A 26,825-nucleotide genomic window follows, 5' to 3' on the forward strand; every position below is an offset into this window, starting at 1 on the left:
AGTTCCAGAGCCTCCAGAATATTCAAAAGCGCTAGAAGCACCAGAAGCTCTGGATGTGAAAAAATAGGTACTTGCTTACCTGAAAGCCGTATATATCATTCCGGTTAATTGTTACAAAAGAGTTGTCAACTACAAATTCAAAGATATTTTCGTTTAGTACGCTCTGAAATGTTTTTGCCTTACCCGGCATCGTGCACAATATTTTTAAGACTTCCAAATTTGATCGTTTTCCACTAAAAGCAAGTAAAATTTAAAAAACTTTCAGCCGATAATATCGTAGGTCTATATACTGCTCCACATAAATATACGTTCACCCATGAAAAATGGCGAAAAACCCAAATTTGCAGTTTCTAAAAAATATTGACCGAAGGTTAAAAGAGTACGACATGAAAGACTTTTGGGACCCAGAGCAAGCTCCAAATGAGAATGAGCAATATTTTTATTTTCATTTTTTCAATTTTTTGACTTTTGCGGTTCCACATAAATATACGTTCACCCCCATTTTTTCCATGTTTCAGCATCATACTCTTAAATTTTAAACTTTTTGTATTCCTTTGACTGTTCAAACGATGCGACTTAAAAAATCACTAACTGATTTCCAAAAAAGGTCAAATTACAGCCAAAAATGTCCAAAACTTTTCAGACTGTCAGATTGCTCAGAATTTAGGAAGATCCTTGGACGTGGTCAATCGATTTGTCAAGAATTCGTTAAATTACGGCACAAAGAACTTTTCCGGACGTCATTCTCTCCTTACAGTCCGAGAAAAACGTCAAATCCTATGAAAAGCGCTGAATGTTGTGACCAGTTGTTCCAAAATCAAGAGTCGTTTGAAGCTATCGAATGAGACAGTTTGTCATCCAAAAAAGCAAGTACATCAATTATCAAAAGATGTAAGAAGCACTTATGCTGACATCAATCCATCCCCAAAAACGACTGGAGTTTGCTCGCAATTAACTCCTCTGACATTGCGTCTCGAAAATCAATGTTTATCTTTTCTCAAAATCATGACAATAAGAGTTGTAGTCGTCTGGACCATCACAGTTGATATTTTTCTTGTCACAAAAGATAATCTGAAACTGTGCTGAACATTTAGGAAAGTTGTCGTAATCCGTATAAAAGGTAAACATTGATTTTCGAGACGCAATGTCAGAGGAGGTAAATGCGAGCAAACTCCAGACGTTTTTGGGGATGAATTGATGTCAGCATAAATGCTTCTTTCATCTTTTCATAATTGGTGAACTTGCTTTTCTGGATGACACGTCAAACTGTCTCATTCGATACAGTAAGCTTCAAACGACTCTTGATTTTGGAACAACTGGCCACAACATTGAGCGCTTTTAATAGGATTTGACGTTTTTCTCGGACTGTAAGGAGAGGATGACGTCCGGAAAAGTTCTTTGTGCCGTAATTTAACGAATTCTTGACAAATCGATTGACCACGTCTGAGGATCTTCCTGAATTCTGAGCAATCTGACAGTCTAAACAGTTTTGGGCATTTAGTTTTGGGCATGCGTTTATGGCTGTAATTTGACCTTTTTCGAAATCAGTTAGTGGTTTTTTACGTCACATCGTTTGAACAGTCGAAGGGAATACAAAAAGTTTAAAATTTAAGAGTGTGGTGCTGAAACGTGGAAAAAATGGGGGTGAACGTATATTTATGTGGAACCGCAAAAGTCAAAAAATTGAAAAAATGAAAATATAAATATTGCTCATTCTCATTTGAAATTTGCTCTGGGTCCCGAAAGTCTTTCATATCGTACTCTTTTTAACCTCCGGTCGATATTTTTTAGAAACTGCAAATTTGGGTTTTTCGCCATTTTTCATGGGTGAACGTATATTTATGTGGAGCAGTATATATCGAAAATTTGATCTTTCAATCTACCTTCGAAATTTACGCTCATTTTTTCATTTTTTGTTTTAAAAACAATTCGAAAACAATTTTAATTTTTAAATTAAGTCGAAGAAGGAGATTTTGCTTGTTTCATATATTGATTTACTGATAATTGTAAAATTTCATAATTTGGAATGTTTAATAATTTGAAACATTTAATTTTTAATTGAAAAAAAAAACGTTAAACCTGTGATAGAAGGACCTCCCAACTTCACACTTCGAGTTAATTTTTCCCGGTCCCTGCCAAAGATAATAAAAAAATTTTGAATTGACAGAGTGGAGGTCTGCAATCACTGGTTTTTATGGATTATAAAAATTATTACCGGAAAATTGAGTCATCGTGTGAAGTTTCAGGCTTTTTGAGTCACAACTTCTTGGTCTCCGCCTCACAAATGCCCGAATTTGGTATTTTTCAAAGCAACGTAAGATGTTCTTGTCAAACAGTTTCATTGAGCTTCGAGCCAATTTGAAGTCATGAGTGAGCTTTCTTTGACACTCTTCTGAATTTCAGCAAATCATGTTTCCCACGATTAGAACGATCGTATCTGATGCAACAGATACCTCACAATCGATTATTAGATAGTCCATGTCAGTGTGAATAAGGGAAAATTAGTTGTCAGAACAACCGACCAACACACGGTACACACTGACTGGTTTTGTAACATCAACCTTGCTGCCACCTTGAAATGAACCGGTAATGACCGAAACAAGCTATGGAAAATGAGACCATAATCTTCAGCCATGAAGTTATGTCGTGAAATTGGGCAGAGTAATAACCATTGAATAGAGAACTGATAAAATCATAAAAAGTGTGCATCATATCAAGCCCACAAATTTGTGTTGTAGTTAAGGCGCACCCTGTACCACTTACCTCAAGAAGATTTTTTCGGAAAATTCATAAACCGCATGATTTTAATAATTAAGGAACAGGAACCTGATTTTCTGAAACACAACATTCTATTTATTTTTTTGCCGAAACTGAGTGTTTGAATCTGGTCTGTTGCAATCTAATGCTCTTTATTCTCAACTTCTTGTTTCGAATTTTTTTTCACGTTCTCAGTTCACTTGTCTTTCTCTGATTTGTCATAACATTAGCAATACAAAGTTCTCGTCACTTGCTGGAAACGTTCACTGTTTGTACATCACAGAAAACTCATATAGAACACCAACGACAGATAGAAACATTCATATGCATAGAAGCAGTACCAAAACCATACACAATTCAGATGACTCATTTCTTAATAAAAAAGTGCACATTCATTGTTCAAGCACCTCCCACCGGTACCACCGCCAGTAGAGTCTTTTGTCACAAAACCAACTGATAGTTTTATTTGTACCAAACTCTTTCTTGTTCCCGTTTTTGCACAATTCTCCAACTACCATGAAGGCACTCGGAATTTTGCTACAACCTCTTACTATATTATTAACAATAGTTCTGCTGGTTCTGATAATATTTGACGCGTATTCATTTGGTGCGGTTCCTTTTTCATTTGAATAGAAAGAAAATTGAGAATCTTAAGCATGGACAACTGACGATTCGGGGATTTATACCAACAATGGAATCAGCCTATCTGCGTGTACACCTTGGAATATTTTGGGATGTCCAAATCTTTGGAATGTGAGTTGAAATGTATTTTTCCGTTTTCAATAATCTGTTTGTCATTTTTTGCGTTTTTGGTGAGTAAGAAAGGATTCTAGCAAAAAATTCGAATTTTGAACAGTTCTAAAGACTCCGGAATTCTGAAGTTTTCTGAATTGCAAATTATTTTGAAATTTTGTAATTCTAAAAATTAGAAACTCGGAACTTTTGACATTCCGAAAATTCCAAAAAAAGCCTTTCCAAATCCCTGAATTCGTCTGTGGCATATAGTAAATGCTTTATTAGAACGTCATCCTATATTCTCACTTTGAGCTGCATTATCTGTGTTCCTATGAGAGATTTTGAAATCCTGTCAACTGATAAAACGTTTTCTATATTATTACCAATATCTTATCTGTTGATCAATTTTATTTATCTTCCACATAAATGAAGATAATTGAGTTTAAGGAAAAAATAGAAGGGTTCTAGGATAGATAAAGGGAACGATTTATTGTTGTTTCTCAGTAATGATCAAAGTTTAAAAAAAAACTTTCCAGAACATGGACATCCGTCACAGAATCGCTCTCATCCTGCACTTGTGTCTTATTCCACTAACCGCTGCTATGGTCCTTGTCTCCTCTCTGGCCGTGTAAGTTGCAACCCAATGAGGATGTTTCTGGGAGATTCTCCCAATGAGTGACCAATTATATTTTGCAGATTCACTCGAGCGATGCGCAAACAAACATCCATCATTATCTTGATCTTGATCAGTTGGATTGTGTTCTTCACACTTATTACTGATGTAGCTCTCAGGTTCAACAAGGTTTCAAGTATGTTTAATTATTCATGGGGTTAGTGATGACAAGTTAATTTTCAGACAGCTGCATCCCAAGTACAAAAATCACTATAACTTATAATGTAAGTTTCTATAAGTCTTCGCAAATTGTAGTTCAAATATTGCAGAATCACTGGCAAGTTTGGATCACTTTCGCATCTCTTCTCATTGCTTTCTTTATCACTCAAATTTTTGCTTTCGGTGGATATTTCCGCCCAATGATCACTATGCTCTCATTTGAGGGACATCATCAAAGATATGACTATCCTAGAGTCAGCCATCTGGAGAAAAATATGGTATCTGTGAAGGAAATTGATAATTTCTAGACTCTTAAACCAAATAAAGAATTTTTATAAAATGAAAACGGTGGAATGGAACATGAAATGAGTGAGAAAGAAAAGAGAGAAGAGTTTAAAGAAGTTTAAACGAGATCGCATCACACTGTAGATTTTTTTTATTTTATGAATCAAAAAAATGGTTTTGAAAATAAACGGGTAAGGGGAAGACGGCTTTGAATTAGTGGCGATGTCGATTGAACGGTTGAACGGTATGAATTTTTAGAGATTAGAATGGGTTCTCATGTGGGTGTGAAGGTTGGAAGCGCGATTGAATGCTTTGTCACAGAGTCCGCAAACGTACGGTTTCACCTGAAATCATTTGCGTTAAGAATGCATTTCCTTCAACATGAGAACCAACCGTAGTATGTGTCAGTCGATGACGTGTCAAGTTTCCGGGTTGACGGAAAGCCCTTCCACAGTGCTCGCATTTGAATGGTTTCTCCCCGGTGTGGATTCGCTGAAAGAAAATTTTCATCATCAGGTTTACAAAAACAAACAATTTCTCTTTAAAGATTATTTTGAAAAATTCGTCACATTAAAAGTCAGTAGAAATAGAAAAAAGTGATGTGACAGACATAATTTTAACATCATTTGTTCACAAAGAGTTCAAAAACAACTATCAAAGATAGGCCCACTGTCAAATTTGGAATAAAAGTGATGTGATATGATGCTAAATGTGTGTTACCACCTTCTCTCCACCCTCTATTTCCACCAAAGGTGGCAATTAGAGACGTGTACCTACTTTGTGAGTGATCAGAGTGTTACTTCGGCTGAACGTCTTGTCGCACACATCGCATCGATACTTTTTCAAATTTCCTTTCAATGATTGATCCACATATGAGTTTCGTTTGTTATGAACCCTCTTTGGGAGTGGTGCAACATCTGAAATGATGAGAAATTACATTTTAAAATGTTGCGTATTTTCTCCTCACTTTTGAGCAATGGAGATACAAATGGAAGGGGCAAGGCGTGCCCCAGATTTTGAAGGGCATTCAACTGAAGAGTTTGCTGCACGAGATGTAGTTGTTTTTGTAGCTCAAACGGCAGGAAGCAATCTGGGCGCTGCAACAGGAAGATGATAATAGGTGACAAAGTATATTCGTAGTATCAAAAAATCAGGAAGTTTTGGGATTGCCAAACTACTCACCATCATCATCGGAGGATGCCCATTCTTTTTGATTGCTGCCAGTTTGCTAAAGTCAATAGTGCTGAAAATTTTGTGAAGAGCTGCTAAATCCGGTTTTGGGGGGAAAATCATTGGTACAGCGCTTGTAGCTGGTTCAGTTTCCATATCGTTCTCACTGAAATCAAAACGTTTGGAAAAAATAAGCAAAACATGGTAAAAGTCAAGTGGTTCATGTTCTTAAGAAAGAAAAGAAGAGTAAGGTGTCATATAAAAGCCTCACACGTCTCGGGAATAATTCATCAAGAGTTTGACTATGTTCCTTTTCTTGAGGCATCCAAAAAACTTAGAAGAATAACAGTATTGTACCACTAAAAAGGCATGTCAAGAAAAACAAGTGTCGAGAACAATAGGAACAGGTGTGATGTTATTACACAACTCTCATTTCCCATTTTCACCAATTTTCAAAAAAAAAAGAGCTCCTCAAAAATGTTCATACATAACTAAATGATTGTTTTGGACACTTTGGCCGCTTTGAGCTATTTTGGCAACCGTGCAATTACAAGAGGAGAACACGGAATGTATCTTATTAAGATTTCGCGTACCTCTGAAGTAAGATTCTGGAGGACTCCGCGCGGATTAGGTAACCAAAAATGTAATTGCTTTTTGCTGATCCCTGATCAGTAAACACGAAATACTCATACACGATTCTACTACACACACATCAAAAATATTTCAATGTGACGCTAGTTTGATGCCACGAAATCGCTAAAAACATTCACTGACAAATGTTGCTGTTTTTTGAGTATCTTGACACTTTGGAGCCGCTCAATTGTATTCAAATCATGCGCGCACAAAAATTGTTGAACGAAAAAAGGTAGAATTGTAGTACCATCCAAAATAAAATGCTCTCTCAAATTGTTTTTCAGCTAGAAATAAAAAAAGACAGAGAGAAATAGGGAAAGACACAAGTTTTGAAAAATAATCGCAACGTGCAAAATAATTTACGTGAAGTAGGTTTGTGAGCACTTATGGTAAGTTCATATCTAGAAATTGTTTTTCAGTTTCACTAACCTGGTAACTTCAGAAGATGATATATCTTCTTCTTCCTCCTCTTCTTCTTCATCTTCTTCCTCAGTTTCCAACTCTTCTTTTGGTTTTTTCATGAGCAGTGAATCAATCAGAAAACAAGATTGGCTTGTTTCAATCGACATGGTTTGTGGATCCGCTAGAAACACATAAACTTATAAAAAAAATTGAAAATACAAAAAATTCGAGAAGAGAAGAGAAAAGACAAAGAAAAAAGAAAAGAAGCGAAACTGAAAAGCCACCGTAGTCGCCGAAGCGCGCGCACACCAAGACTCTCTCCTCAGTGGGCGGAGTTTGCGGTTCGGCGAATGACGATTGCCTGAAGGATGGGTGAGAACTGCTCTCATAACATTTCAAAAGAGGGGCGGGATTTTTACTCAAGTAATCGTCATTTTTCAACTGGATTTCCAAATTTACGGATACACCTTTGAGAAGAAGACAGAATGAGGTGCACTCGAAAGTGCGTGTACATTTCTGGGAAGATCATGAATAGATTAGAAATATAGCAGCATGAGGAGGAGATGATGAAGTCAAAGTTAAATACATTATACATGAAACTAAAAATTTCCTATTGCAAGAGATGCCGAAAATTTTAATTTAGGAATATATGTTCGGCTAGGCTAAACTTTTTAGTTTAGCTAGGCTGAAAGAAAGCAGAAAAATGGGTTTTCAATAATCCTCATTGAATAGTGTTACCTGATTTTCAAATGAAAGATGAGCCAATGTAAGTGAGCCGACTTGAGAAGACATCCGACTTCCTATTTGTTGGGCAGGCAGGTGTGGTATCATCGTTTCGAAATAATACCCAAAGCGGAACAAATGAAAGGGAAAGAGCTGGTGCCGAAAGTTGGCACCCCCTGTGGTGCAGATGGTACCTTACAGATTATGTAATGAATAATGTAAACAAGGATACGGTAAGTGAAGGATATGGATATACCAAAACAGTATGGCTAGGTTTTTGGAGAAGCTTCATGAGATTGATTGAGATAATTCATATTAGAGTGAGTGTCTTCCAAGTGGTTATGAGAGAGGTTTCAACACACACACACACATGGCTACCTAAAAATATTATATTATCGCAACAGATGGAGCCGATCTATTGGAAGGTATCTTCCTTCCCCCTCTTCTTCCGTTAGTCCACTTGTTTTGCCCACATCACGCAATAGAGAACAGATCACTTTAATCCCGGCTGTTGCCCTCCTCCCTCCTTATATGCTACACAATTTCCCAACATAGTAACAATTAGTTAGTATCACCTGATGACATATCGTACCATCAGTAGACAGTTTGTCGAGCACTACAAGTGTTGGGCAATAGATTATGATCTTGTCGCCTCCGGAACCGTCAATTATGCTATTAAGAAAAGGTTGACTGCTTTGAACGGCTAGTACATGGAAGAGAGGATGATATTTGAATATTTTGAAGACATGTTAAATGATGTGAGGAGATGATCTCAAGAAGGTGCAGAAACAATTAGAAAAAAGTGAAAAAAATTCTGTTTTGTAGATAGGAAATAATCAAGATTTAAAAAACTGTGCGTCTCTGTAGAGTACAGTACCGGTTATACAAAATAATATATTTACAGTTAGTTTTCTGCCAATGTTGGGAGCCGGCTGTCGAATTACCAATTACTTTGTAAAATTGGGACAGTGTAAAACAGACCTAGATTGAAAACTTTGCATTCACAGAATTTTTGAACTATTCCTAGTTTTTAAACTATTTCCCGGTTTCTGGAAGACACCTGCTTTTCCACGTTTTCAGTACACAAACGGGCCAAAAAGAGGTGTCTCTCAGAAATTGGCAAAAAGCTGAAAACTTAAGACTAGACTCCTGAAAATGGTCAAAATGACCGAAAATCAACAAGAAAGTACTGTATACACAAAAAACCACTGAATTTTTCAGTAATTGTCAGTGAACTTTCAAACAAAAGTTAGATATCGACTAGTTAAGTCTTAAAAGTGCAATTAAAGCTATTCCAGCAAAATTACAATTTTTTTGAAATTTTTCATATTCGATACGGACAAAAAACTACGGTCCTTAACGCCTAACATTTGCGTAATTCCTCGATAACCAATACTAATTCTCAGCTTTCTTATCCGACCAACTCTGATCAAAAGCGGCATACTTGTACTTGCAAAAACTGCGCAATAATTCTCCACAGACACCGACAAAAATACAGCTTCGATTTTCAAGGACTCGTGGCACGTGTGTCTGTTTCCTGATACAAGAATGCCGAAACAAAACATAACATTGCGTGTAAAAATCCATCAAGGAACCGGCGCCGACACTGCCGACACCGTCAAATCTTTTTGTGAGAAATGAGAAGAAGTTGAATGCACAAAAAATATAATAATTTTTGGGGGGAGGGAGAAACGATGGATGGAGGTGCGTCCTCCTCCTATTTTACCTGTTCTCGTTGAGGTTGAGAATTCCGTTTTTCATTTTGATATTATCAAAAAATGAGAAGAGTTTACAAAAGGAGTCACCCTCTTTTTTGTACCATTCAACTTTTTTTGTCATCTCCTCTTTTTTTTTTGAGAACAAATTTGGGAAATCGCTGAGAATAGGAAAGCAATAATCACATGGGTCTACCGTAACCCAAAGCAAGGCGAGTGGCATATATTATTATTATCAATTTTAAGGATATGTATGTATGTGTCAGCCGTCTGGCGATAGGAAATGTGAATGGCACCTGTGTGAGGCAAAAATGAATTTGAAATTCAGTGATCCGATAAACACGACATGTGCGCCGCCACATCAGCTTCTTGCCTGTGCGAGAAGTTTTGAAAAAAGAAGCATCGCCTCTTCCTGAGAAGTTTCTGAGAGCCCAGTGAATTCATAATCATTTTTGGTGGAGAAGCGACGAGTCAGCTCTTCCCCAAATATTTCTTCTCATCTTCTTATTATTTCATCGCTTCATTCACGCACATCGACGCCTCTGAATACGTCTCAAATATTTTGGAAACAGAGAATTCGATTCACACTTCATCGGCACACGCCCGTCTCTAGAATATTCCGACGACTCTTCAGTCTTAGACCGCTCATCGCGCTCGTCTTGAATTATAAATTATTATGGGAACCGAAGGAAGTCAAATAATGCGAACAATACAAATTCCTTCAAATTGACAGCTCATCATCAGTTCTTAATTAAAATGTGGTTCCTTTTATCGGACTGAACGGGAAAAAGACGAGCGAAGAAGGTCTGCGCTTTGTCTATAAGTCTTGATACAGAGAAAATGTCTACTGTTGCATCAAAAAGGACCAAATAAAACAAAAAATTAGTCAGTCATAAAAAAGGAAACAATATGAGATATCGACTTTTTTCCAAAGAGGCTAGAAAAGCAATCAAAATCATGAAAAAATCAATCAGCTCTTCTGAGAGTTTTTGTTTGGTAGTCGCCTGTCAAAAACAAGTCAAGTGGATACTGTAAAAAACAACGTTTCAACTCATAAGAACAATAAAAGATTGTATTCGGAAAGCAAACAGAGAAAGAAAAAATAAAGGAAATGAGAGATTTTTGAATCGTCGAAAGGTTAACGTTAAAACGATGACCAACGGTCTTCTTCCTTTCTCATGTTTACACTGGTTACCGTTTCCTGAGTGCGTCAAAAGCTGAGAAGACAGAAGAGGAACGACATCTTCATATTGCAAGTGCTTGTTGAAATAAAGAGTAACTCTTGGTGACGCGGGGACCAGCAAAATGCCAGAAATTCTTAGCTCAAGATTTTTTATGGTGCCTCTCTTTTTTCTCGGAAATTATTCTTTTCGCGGCTGAGAACTAGTTTCTGAGGGTTCCTTAAACTGAAGTTTCGAAATTATCGAGCTTGGAAAAAATATCTATCACTAATTTCGATGACTAAATGGGATAAACAAAAATAACAGATGGATGTTATATTTTTCCATCCCAACCCGTTATTACTGATCTGATCATATCATCGATTGAGAAAAGAACAGAACCAACAAAAATGAGTATTGAACTACCGCACAGAGCAACCGTTCACTCATATGGAAAATATGAAAAATATGTAGCTGCTGATTCCGATTGACGTGGAAGCAAAAAAGACCGCCAAGCTTCAGTGACTTATTACATAAGGTTTTTGTTTTGATTATTTTGAAAAATCCTTTCTGGTTCAAACTTCTAGATCATAACTGTTTCAAAATTAGATATAATGAATTCTAGATTCTAAAGAAACTGAGCAGGGGACTAAATATTATGGCGGACTAGAAAAAAAGAAACTTAACCGGAAAGCTTTCTGGAAATATCGGATGAATCTCAATAAAATCTACAAGATTAGTAATTAAATCCCCACACCATCTACTTTGAGCTCAATTATCTCGACTTCTATAAAAGATATCTAAAATTGAAAAAGCAATGAATTATTTATTATTATTTCATCATTGTTTTATCAGTTGACGAATTTTTGATATCTGTAACAGGAATTGAGATATTTGAGCTCAAAGTTGACGGTTCGATGGGCGTCTATCAGAGAAAACAAGGTAGACACAAGGCAATGAGAAGAGAAAAATAAACTTCAGTATGTTTTTAATAAAAATAGTTTCGCAGTTTCTCAGTTCGGAAACTTCCCATTTTCAGTTTTTGGCATGACTTTCGGAATGCTTTGACATCGGGCTTGCAGAATTAGGAGAAAAATTTAATTTTTACAGACTCATTTGTTATACACTTCACTTCTTGATTTATTGCAATATGTGTCGTTTGTGCGTTTCCAATTTTTTTTCAAAGTTTCCGTATTCTCTAATAGAAGTCTACTCGAATTGTCAACTTTGAGCTGAATTATCTCGATTGTTGTAAAAGATATCAAAATTTTGTCAACTGGTAAAACATTCGTGATTTTATGATGAATAATTTATCAGTTGACAAATTTTTGATAATTTTCCCAGGAATCGAGATAATTTAGCTCAAAGTTGACGGTTTAGGTCGGTTTCTAACAGAAAAAATACAGTAGATTTTTTTTCGAATAAATTTCATTATGTCGGATATTTTCTATGAAAAATATGTGTAATTAAAAAAGTTCAAAAAATTCAGATACATCTTGAGACTTTTCACATCAGTCGCTGAATTTTTACAGTCTTCAGATTTGTGTTTCATTGAATCAATTCATATGACGTATTCCCATATCATCCAAATCTTCCAATTGTTTCCAGATTCCTATTTTCGGCGTAATTTCAGCTTTTTTGTAAAACAGTGATATCACTTCTCGTCAGTTTATTAAGGTTTCACATAGTATGCAGTTATTTTTTTTTGCTGCGCTAACGGTGATATCATTATATCGTCAATTTTCAGATTGTTTGCAATTGTTTGCAGTTCGTTTTACAAGGATATATGATATCATTTTTTCGGTGATTTTCTGATTCTGAATTCACAGACAAATTCTCACTTTTAGAAAAACCATTTTTTCCAGAAGTCGCCTGCATTCTCAATTGTTTTACATGTGACATAATCAACATTTTCTTGTTGTTTACTATGCCGTCATTCTCCACCTTTCTCAAGTCCTTTAATTCACTTTCGATTCATTTTCAATGTAACCTTGACCAGCCCCAGCATCCGAAGAATGGAATTTCCAATTCTCTCACACCTTGTCTCTTATGTAATCTCGATGTTCCATATTTTTCATCACAGATTTCAAAACGCGTGAAAGTCTTCATGGTTAATTAGATCCTACATGAATTTCGCATCACATGCAAATAATAACTATGTGTACGTCTGTTTACCTTGTTTTTTGTCTACCTCATTTTTTAAACTTGTTTTTTGATTATTGAGACTTCCCCTTCCTGATCTAAATTTGGACGAAATTTTGGCAAAATTGTTTCTGCTAGTAATTCCAAAACCATAAATCCATAGCAAATCTTCCAACGGCATTAATTTCGAAAAGAGAGAAAGAGACTAAAATTGAAAACCTCCGTTGGTATCCAAAACGCCATATACAACAACAAAGGTCATAAAAGGAAAAATGAGAATAGTATTCAAAATCGAGTGACGCAGAATGGAACAGACAGCGGATGGGAAAAAGAAGCGGCCGGGCGAAACGTAGAAACGCGCGCAGGTAGGCGAAGAGAGGTCCTCTTCTCCTTTTCTTTCCGTTTGTCGCTGGCTATGAATGACCCTCGTGCCCCCCGATCAGAGACTTTCGCCATCCAACAGCGCAATCGCTTGAATTTTTCTCACTCCCTAGCCTCGATTTCTTGTCTAATTCTTTTCTTTGATCCCTTTGCTTTCTCACCCTGACGACTGATCTATTCTTCTTGGTTTATCCTTTCAATTGGATTATGATTTGACCGATTTTATTTTTTTATAAATCTTCTATTGCTTTTAAATCTGTTCACGAAAATAGGGTCATTTCTGTGTTGATATTCTTTGTCCTTTCTTGTTTTTTCTTTTTGCTTCCCCTTTTACCAAGAATCAATAAGAAAACTAGTTATCGTTTTTTTTCCGAAGGTTTCTTTTCTCTTCTCCTAAAGGTGGTATTGTTATCTGACACTTTCACGTCTCAATTCACTAATCAGATCTTTATTTTTCCGTCTTCCTCCGTTTTCCGTGGTATGTTGGTATAATAGAAACTGTATGTATATACAATACCGGTCAATAAGATATACAATAACGTTTTTTTTTTGATTTTCGGTTGTATTGACTATTTTCAGGATTCTTTAACGTTTTCAGCACAAAAAACGGTTCAAAAAGGGTGTCTTTCAGAAATCTGCAAATAGCTGGAAAACTAGGAATTTTCAAGAAATTCTGTGAATATGAAGTTCCAGGTCTAGGTCCGTTTTACACTTTTCATCATTTTTAAAGTGATCGGAAACTTGATACTCGTGTTCTAGACATCTGAAAATAATCACAATAGACAAAAATCGAGTCAGAATACCTTTTTGTATTTTTTGTTGACCGGTACTGTGTATAATTGTGACTCAACGTGTTGTTTTTTTTAATCATTTTCTGATTAAAGTTTAAACTTGTCAATCTTCTCTGAAAGCAATTTTTCAGATGAAAACCCATCTAATACTAAGCTATACAATACTGGTCCTCACAATAATTGCCTTTTTACTCACAGCAGCTGCTCTATGCACACCATCTTGGCAGGTACTCCTCCGTTCTTTGGGAACCCCAAATATAATTTAACATGATTTAGGTAGTCTACGCACGCGAAATCCGGCAATGGGTACAAAGCGGATTATGGTTATCATGTCAAACGAGGTATTTTGTCTCTGAACTTGTTGGTCATAAAAGTGTTCAATTTTTTCTAGACCCAATGGCATGTACAGTTGTACGTACACATTCTCTCATGACGATTTCAATACGTACTTTAGTGATGAAGTTTCTGGTTTTCGAACACCATCTTTTTATCGTAAGTGTCCACAAAAAAGTGTTGCTATGAAATTTAATTTTAATTTAAAATTTCAGCGTGGCAAAGAACTCTCTTCCACATTTACCTGATATCCCAAGCATTTGCAATGCTTTCACTGATCAGTTTCTGTGTTTCAGTATCTCGGAAAGAAAGCAAATTACCAAATATTCTAAGAACTGTTTTTCTTGTGCTAGCCGGTAAGTATTCTTCATGTTTTTTTGAGGTTTGGTGTATGAAATAGGGTACCGAAAATCACTTGACCTCATCCCATTTGAAGTACATTTTTTCAAGTTGTTTTACCGTCTTAAAAAACTTTCTATTAAAAAGCAAGCAACATTGTTTTCTAAGATCACTTTTTACAGCCGTCATCGCATTCGGATGTCTTATTGCATTTGCGGTTTACTCATACATGGTTGAGTATCGATTCTTCCATGTTTCAGTTAGTGGAATCTATGAGGTACAATAAAATTCTAAATTTTGTCAATTTCGCAGAGAAAAAATCTTTTTTTTCCAGAAGCATCGTGGCTACTCTTGGTATATTGCCCTGACTGGTGCATTTGTCTATCTGGTGGCTATTATTTTATCAGTTATCAACGTCCTAATGCAAGCTAGAGATAGCAGTGCTACCATGTCAAGACAGAACATAAATTCTTCATTGGTAAGTTAATTTGCACGAAAAACTACTAACCAGACCACTAATTTTTTCAGCAAAGCGACTTTTTCGAGTACCAATACCACCCCAACCGATCTATGGAATCATTTGAGGATCGGTTTGCTATGAGAACTCTTCCACCAGTTCCACGACAGGAAAAGAAAACTACTATGTTCTAATAAATACGAAAACTGTACCTTGGTTATTGTCATGAGTACCACTCGGTAAATTCTTGTTTCTTCTTTAATTATTTCACCATCAACGGGTATGAATTTCCACACTTCTTCACTTTTAATGCATATTATGGACGTTTTCATTTGACGCGCACAAAAACTTTCATTCCTATTTTCCAGATCTGATTCTCATATACGCTTTTAAACGAAACACAAATAAATATTCCATTTGAGTCGTTTTCATAACTTTCTTTTTTCTTAATGGTTTGCATCCATGCACGTATTTGTTGTAATTGTGATTCATTGTACTATTTTATTTTATTTTCGCGTCACAGAATGCTCACGTTTCAAACGAAACTTCAAAAATACCAACTGGCGACGTTGATCTCGTCAGTTGTCTCCAACTTCTTACTTTTCTTTGCAACAATCACACCAGCGTGGCAGGTAATTTTATAAATGTTGTGCAAAAATGGTTTATTGTGCGAGAATTCAGGTTGCTGACGATTTGGACGCCGATAGGTATGTGCAATCAGGATTGTGGCTATATTGTCCAGGACAAGCACAGTGCTGGTACATCTTCAGTGACAGTTTGATCAACTACTATGAGAAAGTCAGTTTTGATTTGGATAGAAAATGTTTCAAAAAACGTGGTTCAAAAAATCAAAATTTTCATGGAAATAGACAAACGTTTGTCAGACGACACCTGATCAAAAAACAGCGAGAAACAAAACGAAAATTACAGACATATATTCGTCAAATGAATACCATCTTTGTACTGGCAACTTTAATTTAATTGCCTTGTTCCCTGAAATAGATATGAAAATTTTTCAACTGATAAAAAATTTAAAAGAAAATTTTTCCATCATTTCCTGCTCCCTTTTTCAATCTACCGTATTCTCTCTAAAAGAAGCCTTCCTGACAAGTCTACTTTGAGCTGAATTGTTTCGATTTTTGTGAAAGAGGGGATTTTATGGTGAATAACCTATTATTTGACAAACCTTTGATAAATTTTTTAAAAATCGAAATAATTGAGCTCAAAGTTAACGGTCTGCGTAGACTTTTATCAGAAGAAACAGAATTTCTAAACTTTCTTAAACTGAACACATTTTCTATGGATTCCTAATTATTAAAGAAAAGATTCCCGAGCAAGCTGCATAAACGTGCCCATCCGAACAACTAAAAAATCACTTCAGGTCGATGTTTGCCGTTTTTTCCTGATTGGAGATTGCCGAAAAAAGCTTCTCAGAACCCCATATTTCTTTGGGTGGCATTACGCTGTACTCATCCTCAATGTAATCTCCATGATCTTCATGAGTTTGAGTATCGCCTCCATAATTTTTGCCTATGTCAAACCAGCTCGATCCAGGATTGCTATTATAATGTTGGATGCTTTCTGCGGATTCGCCAGTAAGATTTTCACACTTTAGCTATTTAAATGTGACTATTTTTCAGGTTTGTTGCTTGGAGTCTCTCTTATTGTTTTCATGGTGAATGCTGAAATGCTCGAGTCTAAGTATCTGATCGGAATCAAGAACACTTATGAGGTAAAAGATATTTAAGAAATTCGTGTCATATTCAAGACCTTCCAGAAAGAATACGGCTACTCTTACTACCTCGCCGGACTTGCATTCATTATCTCGGTCGTTACTATTCTATTCGCCGCTCTCGTCTCCACGTACACATTCTTGTTCCCGGAAGAAGTTGCGGAAAGCCAATACTCGTTAAAACTATCGAACAATCACTTTGCGGCCAGATACAACAATGAACTGCAGCAACCGTACCTTCCCCCAACGTCGCAGTTGAGCATGCAGGTTTGAAAAACCGGAAAGCATTAAAAATTACAGAAAAATGATTTTCAGATTCCACCCACCGAACACGGATCCTACATTGCTGGCGCAATTTCGCCCCGTGGAGAATTCAAATCACAAACCAGACACTTTTATAGTTACTAATTAACCCAGAAAAAACCTAATCAACAAAAGAATCTCTCCCAAAATTGTTACTCCTTTCTATTGTTCTCCTCTAATTTTGTTTCTTCTCTGAAACTGCTTGACTTCTATTTGCTTCGCAGAATTTGTAATTAACGTGTAGTGTTTTTTTCTGTTTTCAACATTTATTTGGCTTCTGTACAAGATATCACACATAATTTTGCAGCAGGAATTACAAAACTTGAATACTGAAAATGTTCAATAAAAACGATCATGGTTAATTCTGATTGGGTTCTTCCTCTGTCGGGGGAGTGGGGGGGGGGGGGGTGAATAATGATGGGGCAGGAATGGAAAAGATTTGCATGCATACGGGAAACAAGGCGGCTAATTGTACAAATCGCATTATAAATGGACAACGGTGGCACCTCGATTGTTCACAGTCATTGGAGGATTCACTTCATCAAAACATGTTTTCGAACAGTAGACCTGGTCATTCAAAACAGCAAATTGAGCTTTCTGAAATGATTTGCTTAGAAGTGCGTTCAAGCAGAAAAAGTGATGTTTGAAATAGGATTTTTTAAATGATTCGAAGGAAATTTGAAAAATGAAGAATTATTCCGGAGTAATCCGAGGCAGAAGCTTCAAAACAGAAATATTTTGTGATAGATTAGAGCCGTGTACAGTTGTTTCATTGGAGGTGTTAAAATTTTATAAATTTTCAAACCTATTTTACTAATAGAGGCTTATCCTTTAGGGGAAGTTCGAGCTTGAATATTGCGGTTCCAATGAGAGATAACAAAAATGTGTCAACTGATGAAATATTGAAAATTTCATGATGAACAACTTTTTTGTTGCAAGGTTTTTGATAGCTCTCATCAAAACCGAGATAATCAAGCTCAAAATTCACATAGTAAGCTCCTAATAGAGAAAACACGATATCATAGGCATGCATCCTAAACAGTAATTTTTATAAAAATTGCGATCTGAATATTTTTCATTGTCTTATTATCTGCCCAAGACATGTATACTAACAATGCGTCGGTATCATATTTAATATCCGGAAATCTACTTCCATCTAGAGCCAACTTACTTTTTGCTCGAGCATTCCACAAGATGTGCACAATTTCAATCCCGATCGTTTTTTCTGAAGTAATTTTTTGTCAGAAATCTGATTTTTTTCGATACCTTTTCCACAAATCTGTCTCCAAATATTACAGAAGTTCCATTTGGTTTCCATTGTTGTAAGATATAACGATCAAAGTCCAGAAGAACCCATGTTCGGTTATCTGAAACTTTTTTCCATTTTCCATATAATTATTTTCTCTTAAAACCAGAAGCAAACGTCTGGAAGAGCACAACTCTGTCATCTGGCTCCCACTCTGGATCGGTTTCGAAACGAATCGATTTTTTCTTCAATTTTTCGTTTTCCCATCTTTGTTGTAAGTTTACAACAACTTTGACAAACATGGTATAGGCCGCCAGTTGGGCTGAAATAAATGTTGCAAAAGACAGAAACGTGATCAAGTTGATGATAAGTGATATAATCAACAAAAGAAACCGAGATGAAAGGTCATACCGATGGTCAGCTGAATAGCCTTTGGTGATAAATCTCCGTGGACAATGCCAAAGGAGCGGTCAAGATTTGGTGGAATTTTGGTAGTTGAGATGGTTTTTGGATTGGAAATTAATTGAATAAGAGTGTTCTTCTCACGGATGATATGGAAGATGGCAGTGAGGTACTAAACAAAGAAAATTTGTGAAATCAGCCATTTCTTAGAAATTACCTCATAGGCGCTTTCGAACTTGCTACTTCTCTCGGCTAGCTTCTGATGAATTTTGATAAAAGCGTCATCGCAGCTGAAAAGAACTTCATCGTTCTGTTGTACATAGTTGATCACATATCCACGGACAGAAATTACTAGACGGGACCACCACAAACGATCCAATGAAGAAAACATCTGAAATTTCTTATTGACCATGCTTTGATTAAGCTTACTCACCTGCTTGAAGACCTCTTCATTGATCTCGGACTTCGGAGAAAATGCCAAATTCAAAATATCCACTTTCGGAAACAATTCCTTATCATCCATAGACACCGGCAGCGTCATCTCTCCTTTCCAAACGGTGGAAACTTTTAGAAAGTGAAGTAGAGAAGTATAGATTACTTTGTACGACGCAGCAGGTAGAAAAGAAGTGGGCGGGATTGAAATGGTAGCAAAAGAGGAGGTAAACGAGGACCGAATAAAAAATCAAATAACGACGTCCTTACAAGAAGAGATCCCCAACTGTCTCGTTGCCCTACGACTCCCTTATTTCTTATGAAAACAGGTTTTTTGAGGAAAAGAAAAAGGCGGCCCCGGCTGTTTGACTGTTTGGGGCTAACCGCCACGGCTGACCAATTGTAGGAATCCGTGTTCTTTTATTCTCCATCAAACAATTTGCCTCCTCGAATTTTTTGGGCGTATCCTTCTCAATGTCCTTTTTCTCTTTCTCTTTTTTTTCAGATTGTTTGCCTTACTTCTCATAGTCAGTCCTTTTCTTCCTCTTCGATACAAAAGTAGTTAATACTGACTTACCTAATGTCCTCTGCAAATAGAAAGTGAAGAGATGAAAAAGGTGAACACTTTTTCAAATGAAAACCAGTTTTGCGGGGTTCATTACGGTTAGTTTTCCCGAAAGTTCTTTTTTGAGAACACGAAATGACCCATAATAAAATTAAATTTTGCAACCAGAAATTTGAAATTTTGTAGCAGAAACGCAACGTTCGAATTCAGTAGTGGTCTATAAACAACAATGTAATTTTCAGTTGATTTTTGAACATTTCGACTATTTTCAGGAGTCTGAAGCTCGGCTGTCAAGTTTCCGATGACTTTTAAAATTATGGAAAGTGTAAAACAGATCTAGATTAAAGCGTTTGCAGTTACAAATTTTTTAGGAAATTCCTAGTTTCTTGGCAATTAGCCGGTTTCTGGAAGACTCCTGTTTTTCTTGTTTTCAGTGAAAAACGGGCCAAAAAGGAGTATCACTCATAAATCGGCAGACAACTGAAAGACTAGGAATTTTCAAAGAATTTTATGTTTTCAAAGTTGTTATTCTAGATCTGTTTTACATGCTCCAAAATTTTAAATGCGATCGGAAACTTGGCATTCAATCTATGGACTTCTGAAAATGTCAAAAACCAATTGAAAAATACATCTTTGTATTGACCAGTAATGGAAATATTCTTCGAAAAATTGCATTATAACTGTTATTATACACAAGTTCAGGTTATCTTCAAACACTTTGATTTTTGGCAGATACGTACTGCAAAGAATGACTTCAGATCAGTGTGAACGTTTGGGTTCTTTGACGTGGTTTGGCTCCGGAGAAAAAAAAAGAACATGAAAGTGACCAAAAACGGACATGGAAACATCTCAGAACAGTGAAATCATAATAAATAAAAAAAGAATGACAAGATGAGAAAGGGTGTAAGGGTTCCGAGAAAAACAAACGGTTGTGGAAAAATGGATTGACTGCATCAATCCATTGGAAGAATGTATGAGAGGGGTTCAACCTGTAATAGACGAGTGGATCGGAAAAAATAGATTATTATGAGAGAATGAAGTGTTTAGAACATGGCGATGAACGACATCCAGGCGTAGACGATGAGGGGACGGAGCCAGTAGTAGTAGTGGGCGTAGTAGAGGGATCCCCAGAAGATTTGAGCAAAGAACATCTCGTAGTTGTTTGGCTGCACCTTGGTCTGCTCTCCCGGGAAACGTCCAGTTTTGTAGAAATCGGCAAGAAGGCGGTCCTGAAAATTTAATTTAGTACGTCAGATTTGGCAATTCAGAAATATCTACCATCCCAAAAATTTTCAAATTTCTGTACTAGTCGTAATATTTGAAAACGGCTGAAAAAATACGATAGTTCGCTCTTGCGCTTTCACAAGCCTAAAACTAACAATAATAATTCTTGTTGCTTGGCTATGAACTCAGCATTCTGATCACGTTTTTCAGCAAAAATATGTCTTTGCAACCTTTGAGAATAGTTGAGTTTTTATTTCAATTGAATTTTCAAACACCCTTTCCCTTTAGCAGGTGCACGGTGTCCATTAGACTGTCGTAATTTTAATATTTTTTGAGCAAGTTGACATATTTTCATAAATGCATTTTGCACTGTTGCCAAAGATGAGCCAAACAGTTGACTTGCCAATAACAATCTACATGACGGCTGTAGCAAATCAGCTGGTATTTTTCTAGTGTTCTTCTTACACGAAATTCAACGCTTGAGATATTTTCAAAATTACACTTTGGAACTTTGCCAACACATTCCAACTTTTGACTACACTCTACCGAGCTACAAAGCTACAACCGGTCTCTCCCCCATTCCCAATTCTTACCTTAATGGCATATCTCTCGTACAAGAACTCCTTCAGCTTGTTCTCATCGGACCATTCCGGCTTGACTGGGATGACGTCGTAGTGAACGGCAAACTCTGAAGCGTTCACGGATGCCCACTCTCCCATCATGGCGTCGCAAATGTCTGGGACTTCTCCGCGGTGGTATCCGATGGTTGCGTCGATGATGTACTTGATTGGCTCTCCCTTTCCACATTTCGACAGTTTGAAGGTTTCTGAAAAAATTCCATAATTTGAGAAACGCGCCAAAGTGAACTGAATTACCATCAGCTGGGCCGAGAACGTCAAGAACAGCATGAGCAGCTCCGGTTCTTGGGTAGACACAGTGTTCCAATGGTTTCAGGCTGTTTTTCTGAGCGAATGTAGCAGCACTTTTCTGGACGAGGAAAAGACGGGATCCTGGAATAAAATTTTTTAATAGATTCAATGCTCCCTATCAGCTTAGTTCCTCTTAGTTTCTTTTTCTAGCCCACAATTTTCTGTTTTTATACGATATTCTAGTCACACATTTTTGAAATATAAAAACTGCCCTAGTCGATCTAACACCAAAAACAAAAAAACTGATAAGACGTCATAACATCAGCTGACGACTATTTGCTTTTCAAGATTGTTGCGAACTGAAAAAAAAACCGAACCTTCTGGATACATGATGACCCATCCAAAATCGTATTTATAGAAGCTCTTTTCAAGGTGGTTACGGAAGGATTTGAGGACGTTGTCGCGTTTGCTGGCTCCACCATTGACGAAGAAGTTGCCATGAGAGGTCCACATGACTCCAAGTGGAGTGTACTTCCAGATGTTGTAGATCACCCACATCCACTGTAAATTTGAATTTATGTCGAATTGAACATAATTATGCAGTCTTTGTGTAGCAGCTGCTGTTTGTATGGAATGCCCTCGAAAATCCTCTAATCTTACCCGAGATCTAATCGATCCTTTTTCATTGAGACTCTGCATCAAGACAAAGTGGTCGAGCAGGCCGAGATGGTTAGCCAACAACAAGCACTTCTCCTCGGCATAGTTGGCCAAATCAGTTCCGTATTCGGTCACTAAAAAGGAAAAATTGCTCGATAAATCTACCTTTTCTACTGACCAGTTGTTCCGCAAAAAACAGCGACAGCGTTCCAATGGGCATTCACCATTCCGCACAATTTGTGCTCGAGGTAGTTGAAGAGAGGTATTCTGAAAGAGAAGGAGAGATTAGTAGTCGTCCTAATCGGCTAATTGGTAAACCTGAAGAGCATCAGCGGGAACATCATAGACACAGTGATAACACAAGCAACCGGGACCACCCAAACAGTCATGAAGAAGAAATAGGCAGCTCCTGCATTTTAAATTTTTTTTAGAATGTTGCATAATAAATTTTCCTAATACAATGACACTTTCTTTACCCAGCATACAGGCCCTTCTTTCCTCCTCGCTGGGGGAAACGCGCTCCACCGCACACCCGCGAATTTGAAAACAGGCAAACACGAGGCAAACATGTTTTGCTAGAAATTCGTTTCCTTTCTCACTGAGGATTATTTTTATGTTGTTTGCAGGATTTCAGATCAAGGGTTGGTTTGAGCGCGCAACGAATTTCATGGGATTTAAGAAGTGCAAAAAAAAGAACTAACCGACGAGAGAAATGATGCGACGAATTTCGATGAGATGCACATTGTCGACTCGCCCGGATTCGTCAATGTCCGCGACTCGAACACCGACTTTATCGTTCTCACTCTCGATGAGACCGCCTTTCAGCATATCTGGAAAAAAAATGGGATGGAATGAAGGAGGGGAACATAAACGGAAAGAAACCGGAACGTGATAGCGAACTTGATTAGCATTATGATGGTGGGATTAATGTATGAATGCATAATTGAGCGGCGGGAAAATGAGGAGTATATTAGTGAGTGATGTAGTAAGAGTGAATGGGAATAAAGAAGAATAAGAAGAAGACTCAGAAAAAAGAAAGGGAGGAAGAGGGCAGCGTGCGATACGTCGGGACGGGGTGGCCGGAGTGGTGGAGAGGGAGAAGAGGTTCTCCTTCTGCTACTGCTGCTGCTGCCTCTCTCTAGCACACCACAGAAAACTCTTCATTTCGTGCGCTCTCTACGTGTCACCCCGCTCTTCTTTTTGGAACCCAACGGGCTATGAGCTGGGCCGAGAGCCGAGGTCAACCGTCGATCGCCAGATGTCCGTCCGCACGTAACGGACAAGAAAGAAAAAAAGAAGGATAGGAAGAGAAGAAAGTAAGATGAAAGTGTTTCTTTTTCTGCTCGGGTTTTTACAAGGTTTTTACAAGGTGGCATGTTTTCTTGTCACATTTTTCTTGAGATGTCAAAAACAGATCTGTTACAATTTGCAACATTCTCATTCCTCATTTAAAATGAGAAATTTTATTCTTTGAAATGGAATCCAAAAATAGAACAATTTCAAATTAAAAAATGGGTTCCTTCGTGGAATATCAAATGAGATGTGAAAGCAAGTGAATAAGAAAAAGACGGATCCTCCTTTCCAAAAACAATTAGTGTTCGGTTCTTTAAGACACTACACCATCTGTTTTGGTTTTCTAGAATTGAGAATGTCTTTGGAGACAAGAAATATGCGCGCGAACGTTTTGTTGTTGCTGAAGGTGCCAAAACAAAGAAAATTTATAATAAATACAATTTTTGGAGTCTTAATATTTTCAGAGACAGGTGAAAACAGGGAGAAACTGAAAACAATCAAAAATACAATTAATACACTGGCACATATTTTTGATAAGACAGAACAAGGTAAGCTATTGGGAGGTCTCTATCCTAGTGTACAGCACGTACTAAAGTATCATAGTACGCCGAATGATAAGCGTGACAAGATAAACGAGTGAAATGGGGTGGGAAAGAGGGAGGAGCCGACTAGGTGATGTTCTTGGTTTTTCGTTTTTTGTTCCCATGAATGAAGACTACCACCTTGTGTGTGTGTGTAGTCGTCGCTACAGGAGTGAACTTCGGAGATTTGCATATCAAATTTTGCATGCATATGATATTATGTAATTTTCGAAAGTTCCCTGCAACTTGGTAATGTGATCAGGTAACACAGCACAAGATCAAAACCTGATCTCATTTTGCAGATGGAAAGCGAAATATCAAAAATTTCCTAATACCAAGCTTGTTTGTGTATATGGTCCACTAAATCGCTCTTTGCTGCTCTCGAATGTTATTTATATGACGAATTTCCTCCACAAAAAAAAATCAAAAAACAAACATAAAACGTGCGGATAACCCATTGCAAACTAGAAAATTTTATTGGAATCGTTGAAGTCACCCACTTTTTATGTATCTCCGCACTTTGCTGGTATACTGACTCATTCGGGAACATAGAACATTGGCCGACGATTATCAAATAGTTGGGGGTTTTGTGTGTTAGAAGGGCTGACTGAAATTCTTCTTTTCTTCAAATAAAAAAAATAAACGTGTCGTAAAATAAGAACGAGAAGGACGAAAGGATTGTGTGAGTTAAAAGTGAGAAGAAAAGGCGGAGACATTGCGAAACTTCTACACACATCCACACACACGTTGCTTTTGTCAAGACGGGCGACAAAAAGATATCTGAGGGTGCCAAAGGATGAGCTAATACTTGTCCCGTTTTTTTTTAATCGTGTGAATGTGAATGTGTCTGTGTTTTGTGAAGAAATTAAAGAAACTTTTGAAGTTTTCCATTGAAGCTAAAACTTCAAACTCACTTGGGTCCAAGGCAACGGGTCAGATATCGCGCCCCAGTAAGCGTGAGATTTTAGAAAACAAATCTTTGCTGAGTTATTTGGCTGACGATCAAACTTTTGAACGTTGGGCAAAAAAATCAAGCGTTGCAACTCGTCGATTAATAATAATTAGGTCAAATCCACGTCAACTTTCAAATTATTAAATTTCTTCTGGCCTAAACGTTATTTGGGGCGCGTTTTTTAGCCCGTTGTCTTAGACCGAAGTGCAAAATGAAAATCTGAAGAGCTTCAAAGTTTTATAACTTTTGGAATTAGCATACAATTAGCAACGTATTTTTTAAAACTATTTTGAAATAGAGTACACAAGAAAATTAAAAGTGATTTCTGTGTAGCTATTAGGTTGGCAGGAAAGTGACTGTCCATTTTTTTTATTAGTAAATAACACAAACACAAGAATAATCCAGAATTAGCAATATGCACCGTCGTGATCCACAACATGTTGGCAATGTTCAGGTAACTCGTGGGTACCATCCCTCCAAAAGCCAGCTAGTGGCAAGTCAAAGTATCCCTCCAGTCCATTTTTTCAGGCATCAATTGTGTTAAAGTCCTTAAGCTCCAGATGACGTCGTATACTTTTGAATAACCAATGATCTGATAGAGCTGCAATCATGTCTTCAACGGGGGTAAAGGAAAACCGTCCAGCCAAAGCGGCTCAGGTACGGCGTGACTTTCCGTGAGCATGAGGTTTTTTTCATTTTTTACCTGCAGTCAAGTCAGACCTGAGCAGCTTCAGCGCGACCGTTCTCCCTTACCTACTTATAGTTCCGACTGAGCTCTATCAGATTATTGGATATTCGGAGAGATACAACCTCATCTAGAGAATACGAAAATTTGCACCATTTATGTGAAAAACAGGAAAAAATGAATACTTTGATTCGTGGCTAGCTGGCTTTTGAAGGTATTGTATCCACAAGTTATCTGAACATTGCCAACATGTCGTGGACCACGACGGTGCATACTGCTAATCTTGGATTAATCCTGCTTTTGTATTATTCACAAATAAAACAAGGGACAGTTACTTTCCTGCCAACCTAATACAAAATTCATTTTCTTTTCAAATTCAAAAAAATTCTACTTTTGTACTTTATGGCTCAATATCACTAAAAGGGATTTCAGATTATTTTTTTTCAATTAAAAAATATGTTTTTCTTTCTTTTTTTCTAGATGAGAACAATTTTTGAGAGCTGCATGTTTGTGGGAAGTTGGTTTCTAACGAAACTAGTTTTGATTTTAAAAAAACTTATAGAAAAATTAAATAATACCAGTCTAACTGCACGGAAGGATGGAACCTATAAATCAATATAAGAGATTTTTCAAGAATAATTGATTACCATATCTACTCGATCCCTCAAATTGGAGCTCAATTATCGCGATTCCTGTTGAAGGTGTCAAGAATGTGTCAACTAATGAAATTTTGACGATATTATGATGATCAATTTGTCAGTGAACAACTTTTATATAACTTTGACAGGAACCGAGATAAATGATCACAGAGTTGCAGTTTGGGAGGCATTCTATTAAAATTTTCCCTATCTCTTCACGTCCAGCTCAATTATTATGATTACTGTAAAAGATATCAGAAATGTGTTAACTAATAGAATATTATTGATATTATGATAAACAATTTATCAGTTAACATATTTTTCACATCTTTCACAGAAATTGAGATAATTGAGCTTAGATTTGACGTTCGGGTGGGCTTCTAAAAGAGAA

The 26,825-nt window shown here is 37.0% G+C and overlaps 6 protein-coding genes across 6 annotated transcripts; 3 read left to right on the top strand and 3 right to left on the bottom strand.

Moving 5' to 3' along the window:
• Positions 1–4,031: 4,031 nt before the first annotated feature.
• Positions 4,032–4,632, top strand: CBG27805 (the record flags this gene model as incomplete). Its single annotated transcript, XM_045239962.1, has 4 exons — positions 4,032–4,120; positions 4,189–4,301; positions 4,349–4,389; positions 4,435–4,632. The coding sequence occupies 4 exons, from the start codon at positions 4,032–4,034 to the stop codon at positions 4,630–4,632; spliced, it is 441 nt and encodes a 146-aa protein (XP_045099876.1).
• A 231-nt stretch (positions 4,633–4,863) lies between these two features.
• Cbr-mnm-2 lies at positions 4,864–6,981 on the bottom strand (the record flags this gene model as incomplete). The annotated part of the gene is made up of 6 exons (XM_045239964.1): positions 4,864–4,953; positions 5,003–5,101; positions 5,387–5,526; positions 5,577–5,706; positions 5,792–5,945; positions 6,842–6,981. The coding sequence occupies 6 exons, from the start codon at positions 6,979–6,981 to the stop codon at positions 4,864–4,866; spliced, it is 753 nt and encodes a 250-aa protein (XP_045096039.1).
• A 6,876-nt stretch (positions 6,982–13,857) lies between these two features.
• Cbr-clc-2 lies at positions 13,858–15,049 on the top strand (the record flags this gene model as incomplete). The annotated part of the gene is made up of 7 exons (XM_002644993.1): positions 13,858–13,953; positions 14,003–14,067; positions 14,118–14,218; positions 14,275–14,415; positions 14,581–14,675; positions 14,733–14,876; positions 14,927–15,049. 7 exons carry the CDS (start codon positions 13,858–13,860, stop codon positions 15,047–15,049), a joined length of 765 nt encoding a protein of 254 aa, XP_002645039.1.
• Positions 15,050–15,379: 330 nt separating this feature from the next.
• On the top strand, positions 15,380–16,995 carry Cbr-clc-5 (the record flags this gene model as incomplete). Its single annotated transcript, XM_002644994.1, has 6 exons — positions 15,380–15,487; positions 15,537–15,653; positions 16,237–16,450; positions 16,496–16,587; positions 16,633–16,854; positions 16,903–16,995. 6 exons carry the CDS (start codon positions 15,380–15,382, stop codon positions 16,993–16,995), a joined length of 846 nt encoding a protein of 281 aa, XP_002645040.1.
• A 378-nt stretch (positions 16,996–17,373) lies between these two features.
• Positions 17,374–19,079, bottom strand: CBG16692 (the record flags this gene model as incomplete). The annotated part of the gene is made up of 6 exons (XM_045239965.1): positions 17,374–17,487; positions 18,062–18,115; positions 18,157–18,257; positions 18,303–18,458; positions 18,548–18,710; positions 18,756–19,079. 6 exons carry the CDS (start codon positions 19,077–19,079, stop codon positions 17,374–17,376), a joined length of 912 nt encoding a protein of 303 aa, XP_045096040.1.
• A 1,499-nt stretch (positions 19,080–20,578) lies between these two features.
• Positions 20,579–23,113, bottom strand: Cbr-acl-12 (the record flags this gene model as incomplete). The annotated part of the gene is made up of 8 exons (XM_002644996.1): positions 20,579–20,764; positions 21,353–21,585; positions 21,635–21,769; positions 22,006–22,189; positions 22,289–22,419; positions 22,464–22,552; positions 22,604–22,694; positions 22,987–23,113. 8 exons carry the CDS (start codon positions 23,111–23,113, stop codon positions 20,579–20,581), a joined length of 1,176 nt encoding a protein of 391 aa, XP_002645042.1.
• Between the last annotated feature and the right edge of the window lie 3,712 nt (positions 23,114–26,825).

Source organism: Caenorhabditis briggsae (genome assembly GCF_000004555.2).
Source record: "Caenorhabditis briggsae complete genome, chrX, whole genome shotgun sequence".
In the NCBI taxonomy this organism is placed as follows: Eukaryota; Metazoa; Nematoda; class Chromadorea; order Rhabditida; family Rhabditidae; genus Caenorhabditis; species Caenorhabditis briggsae.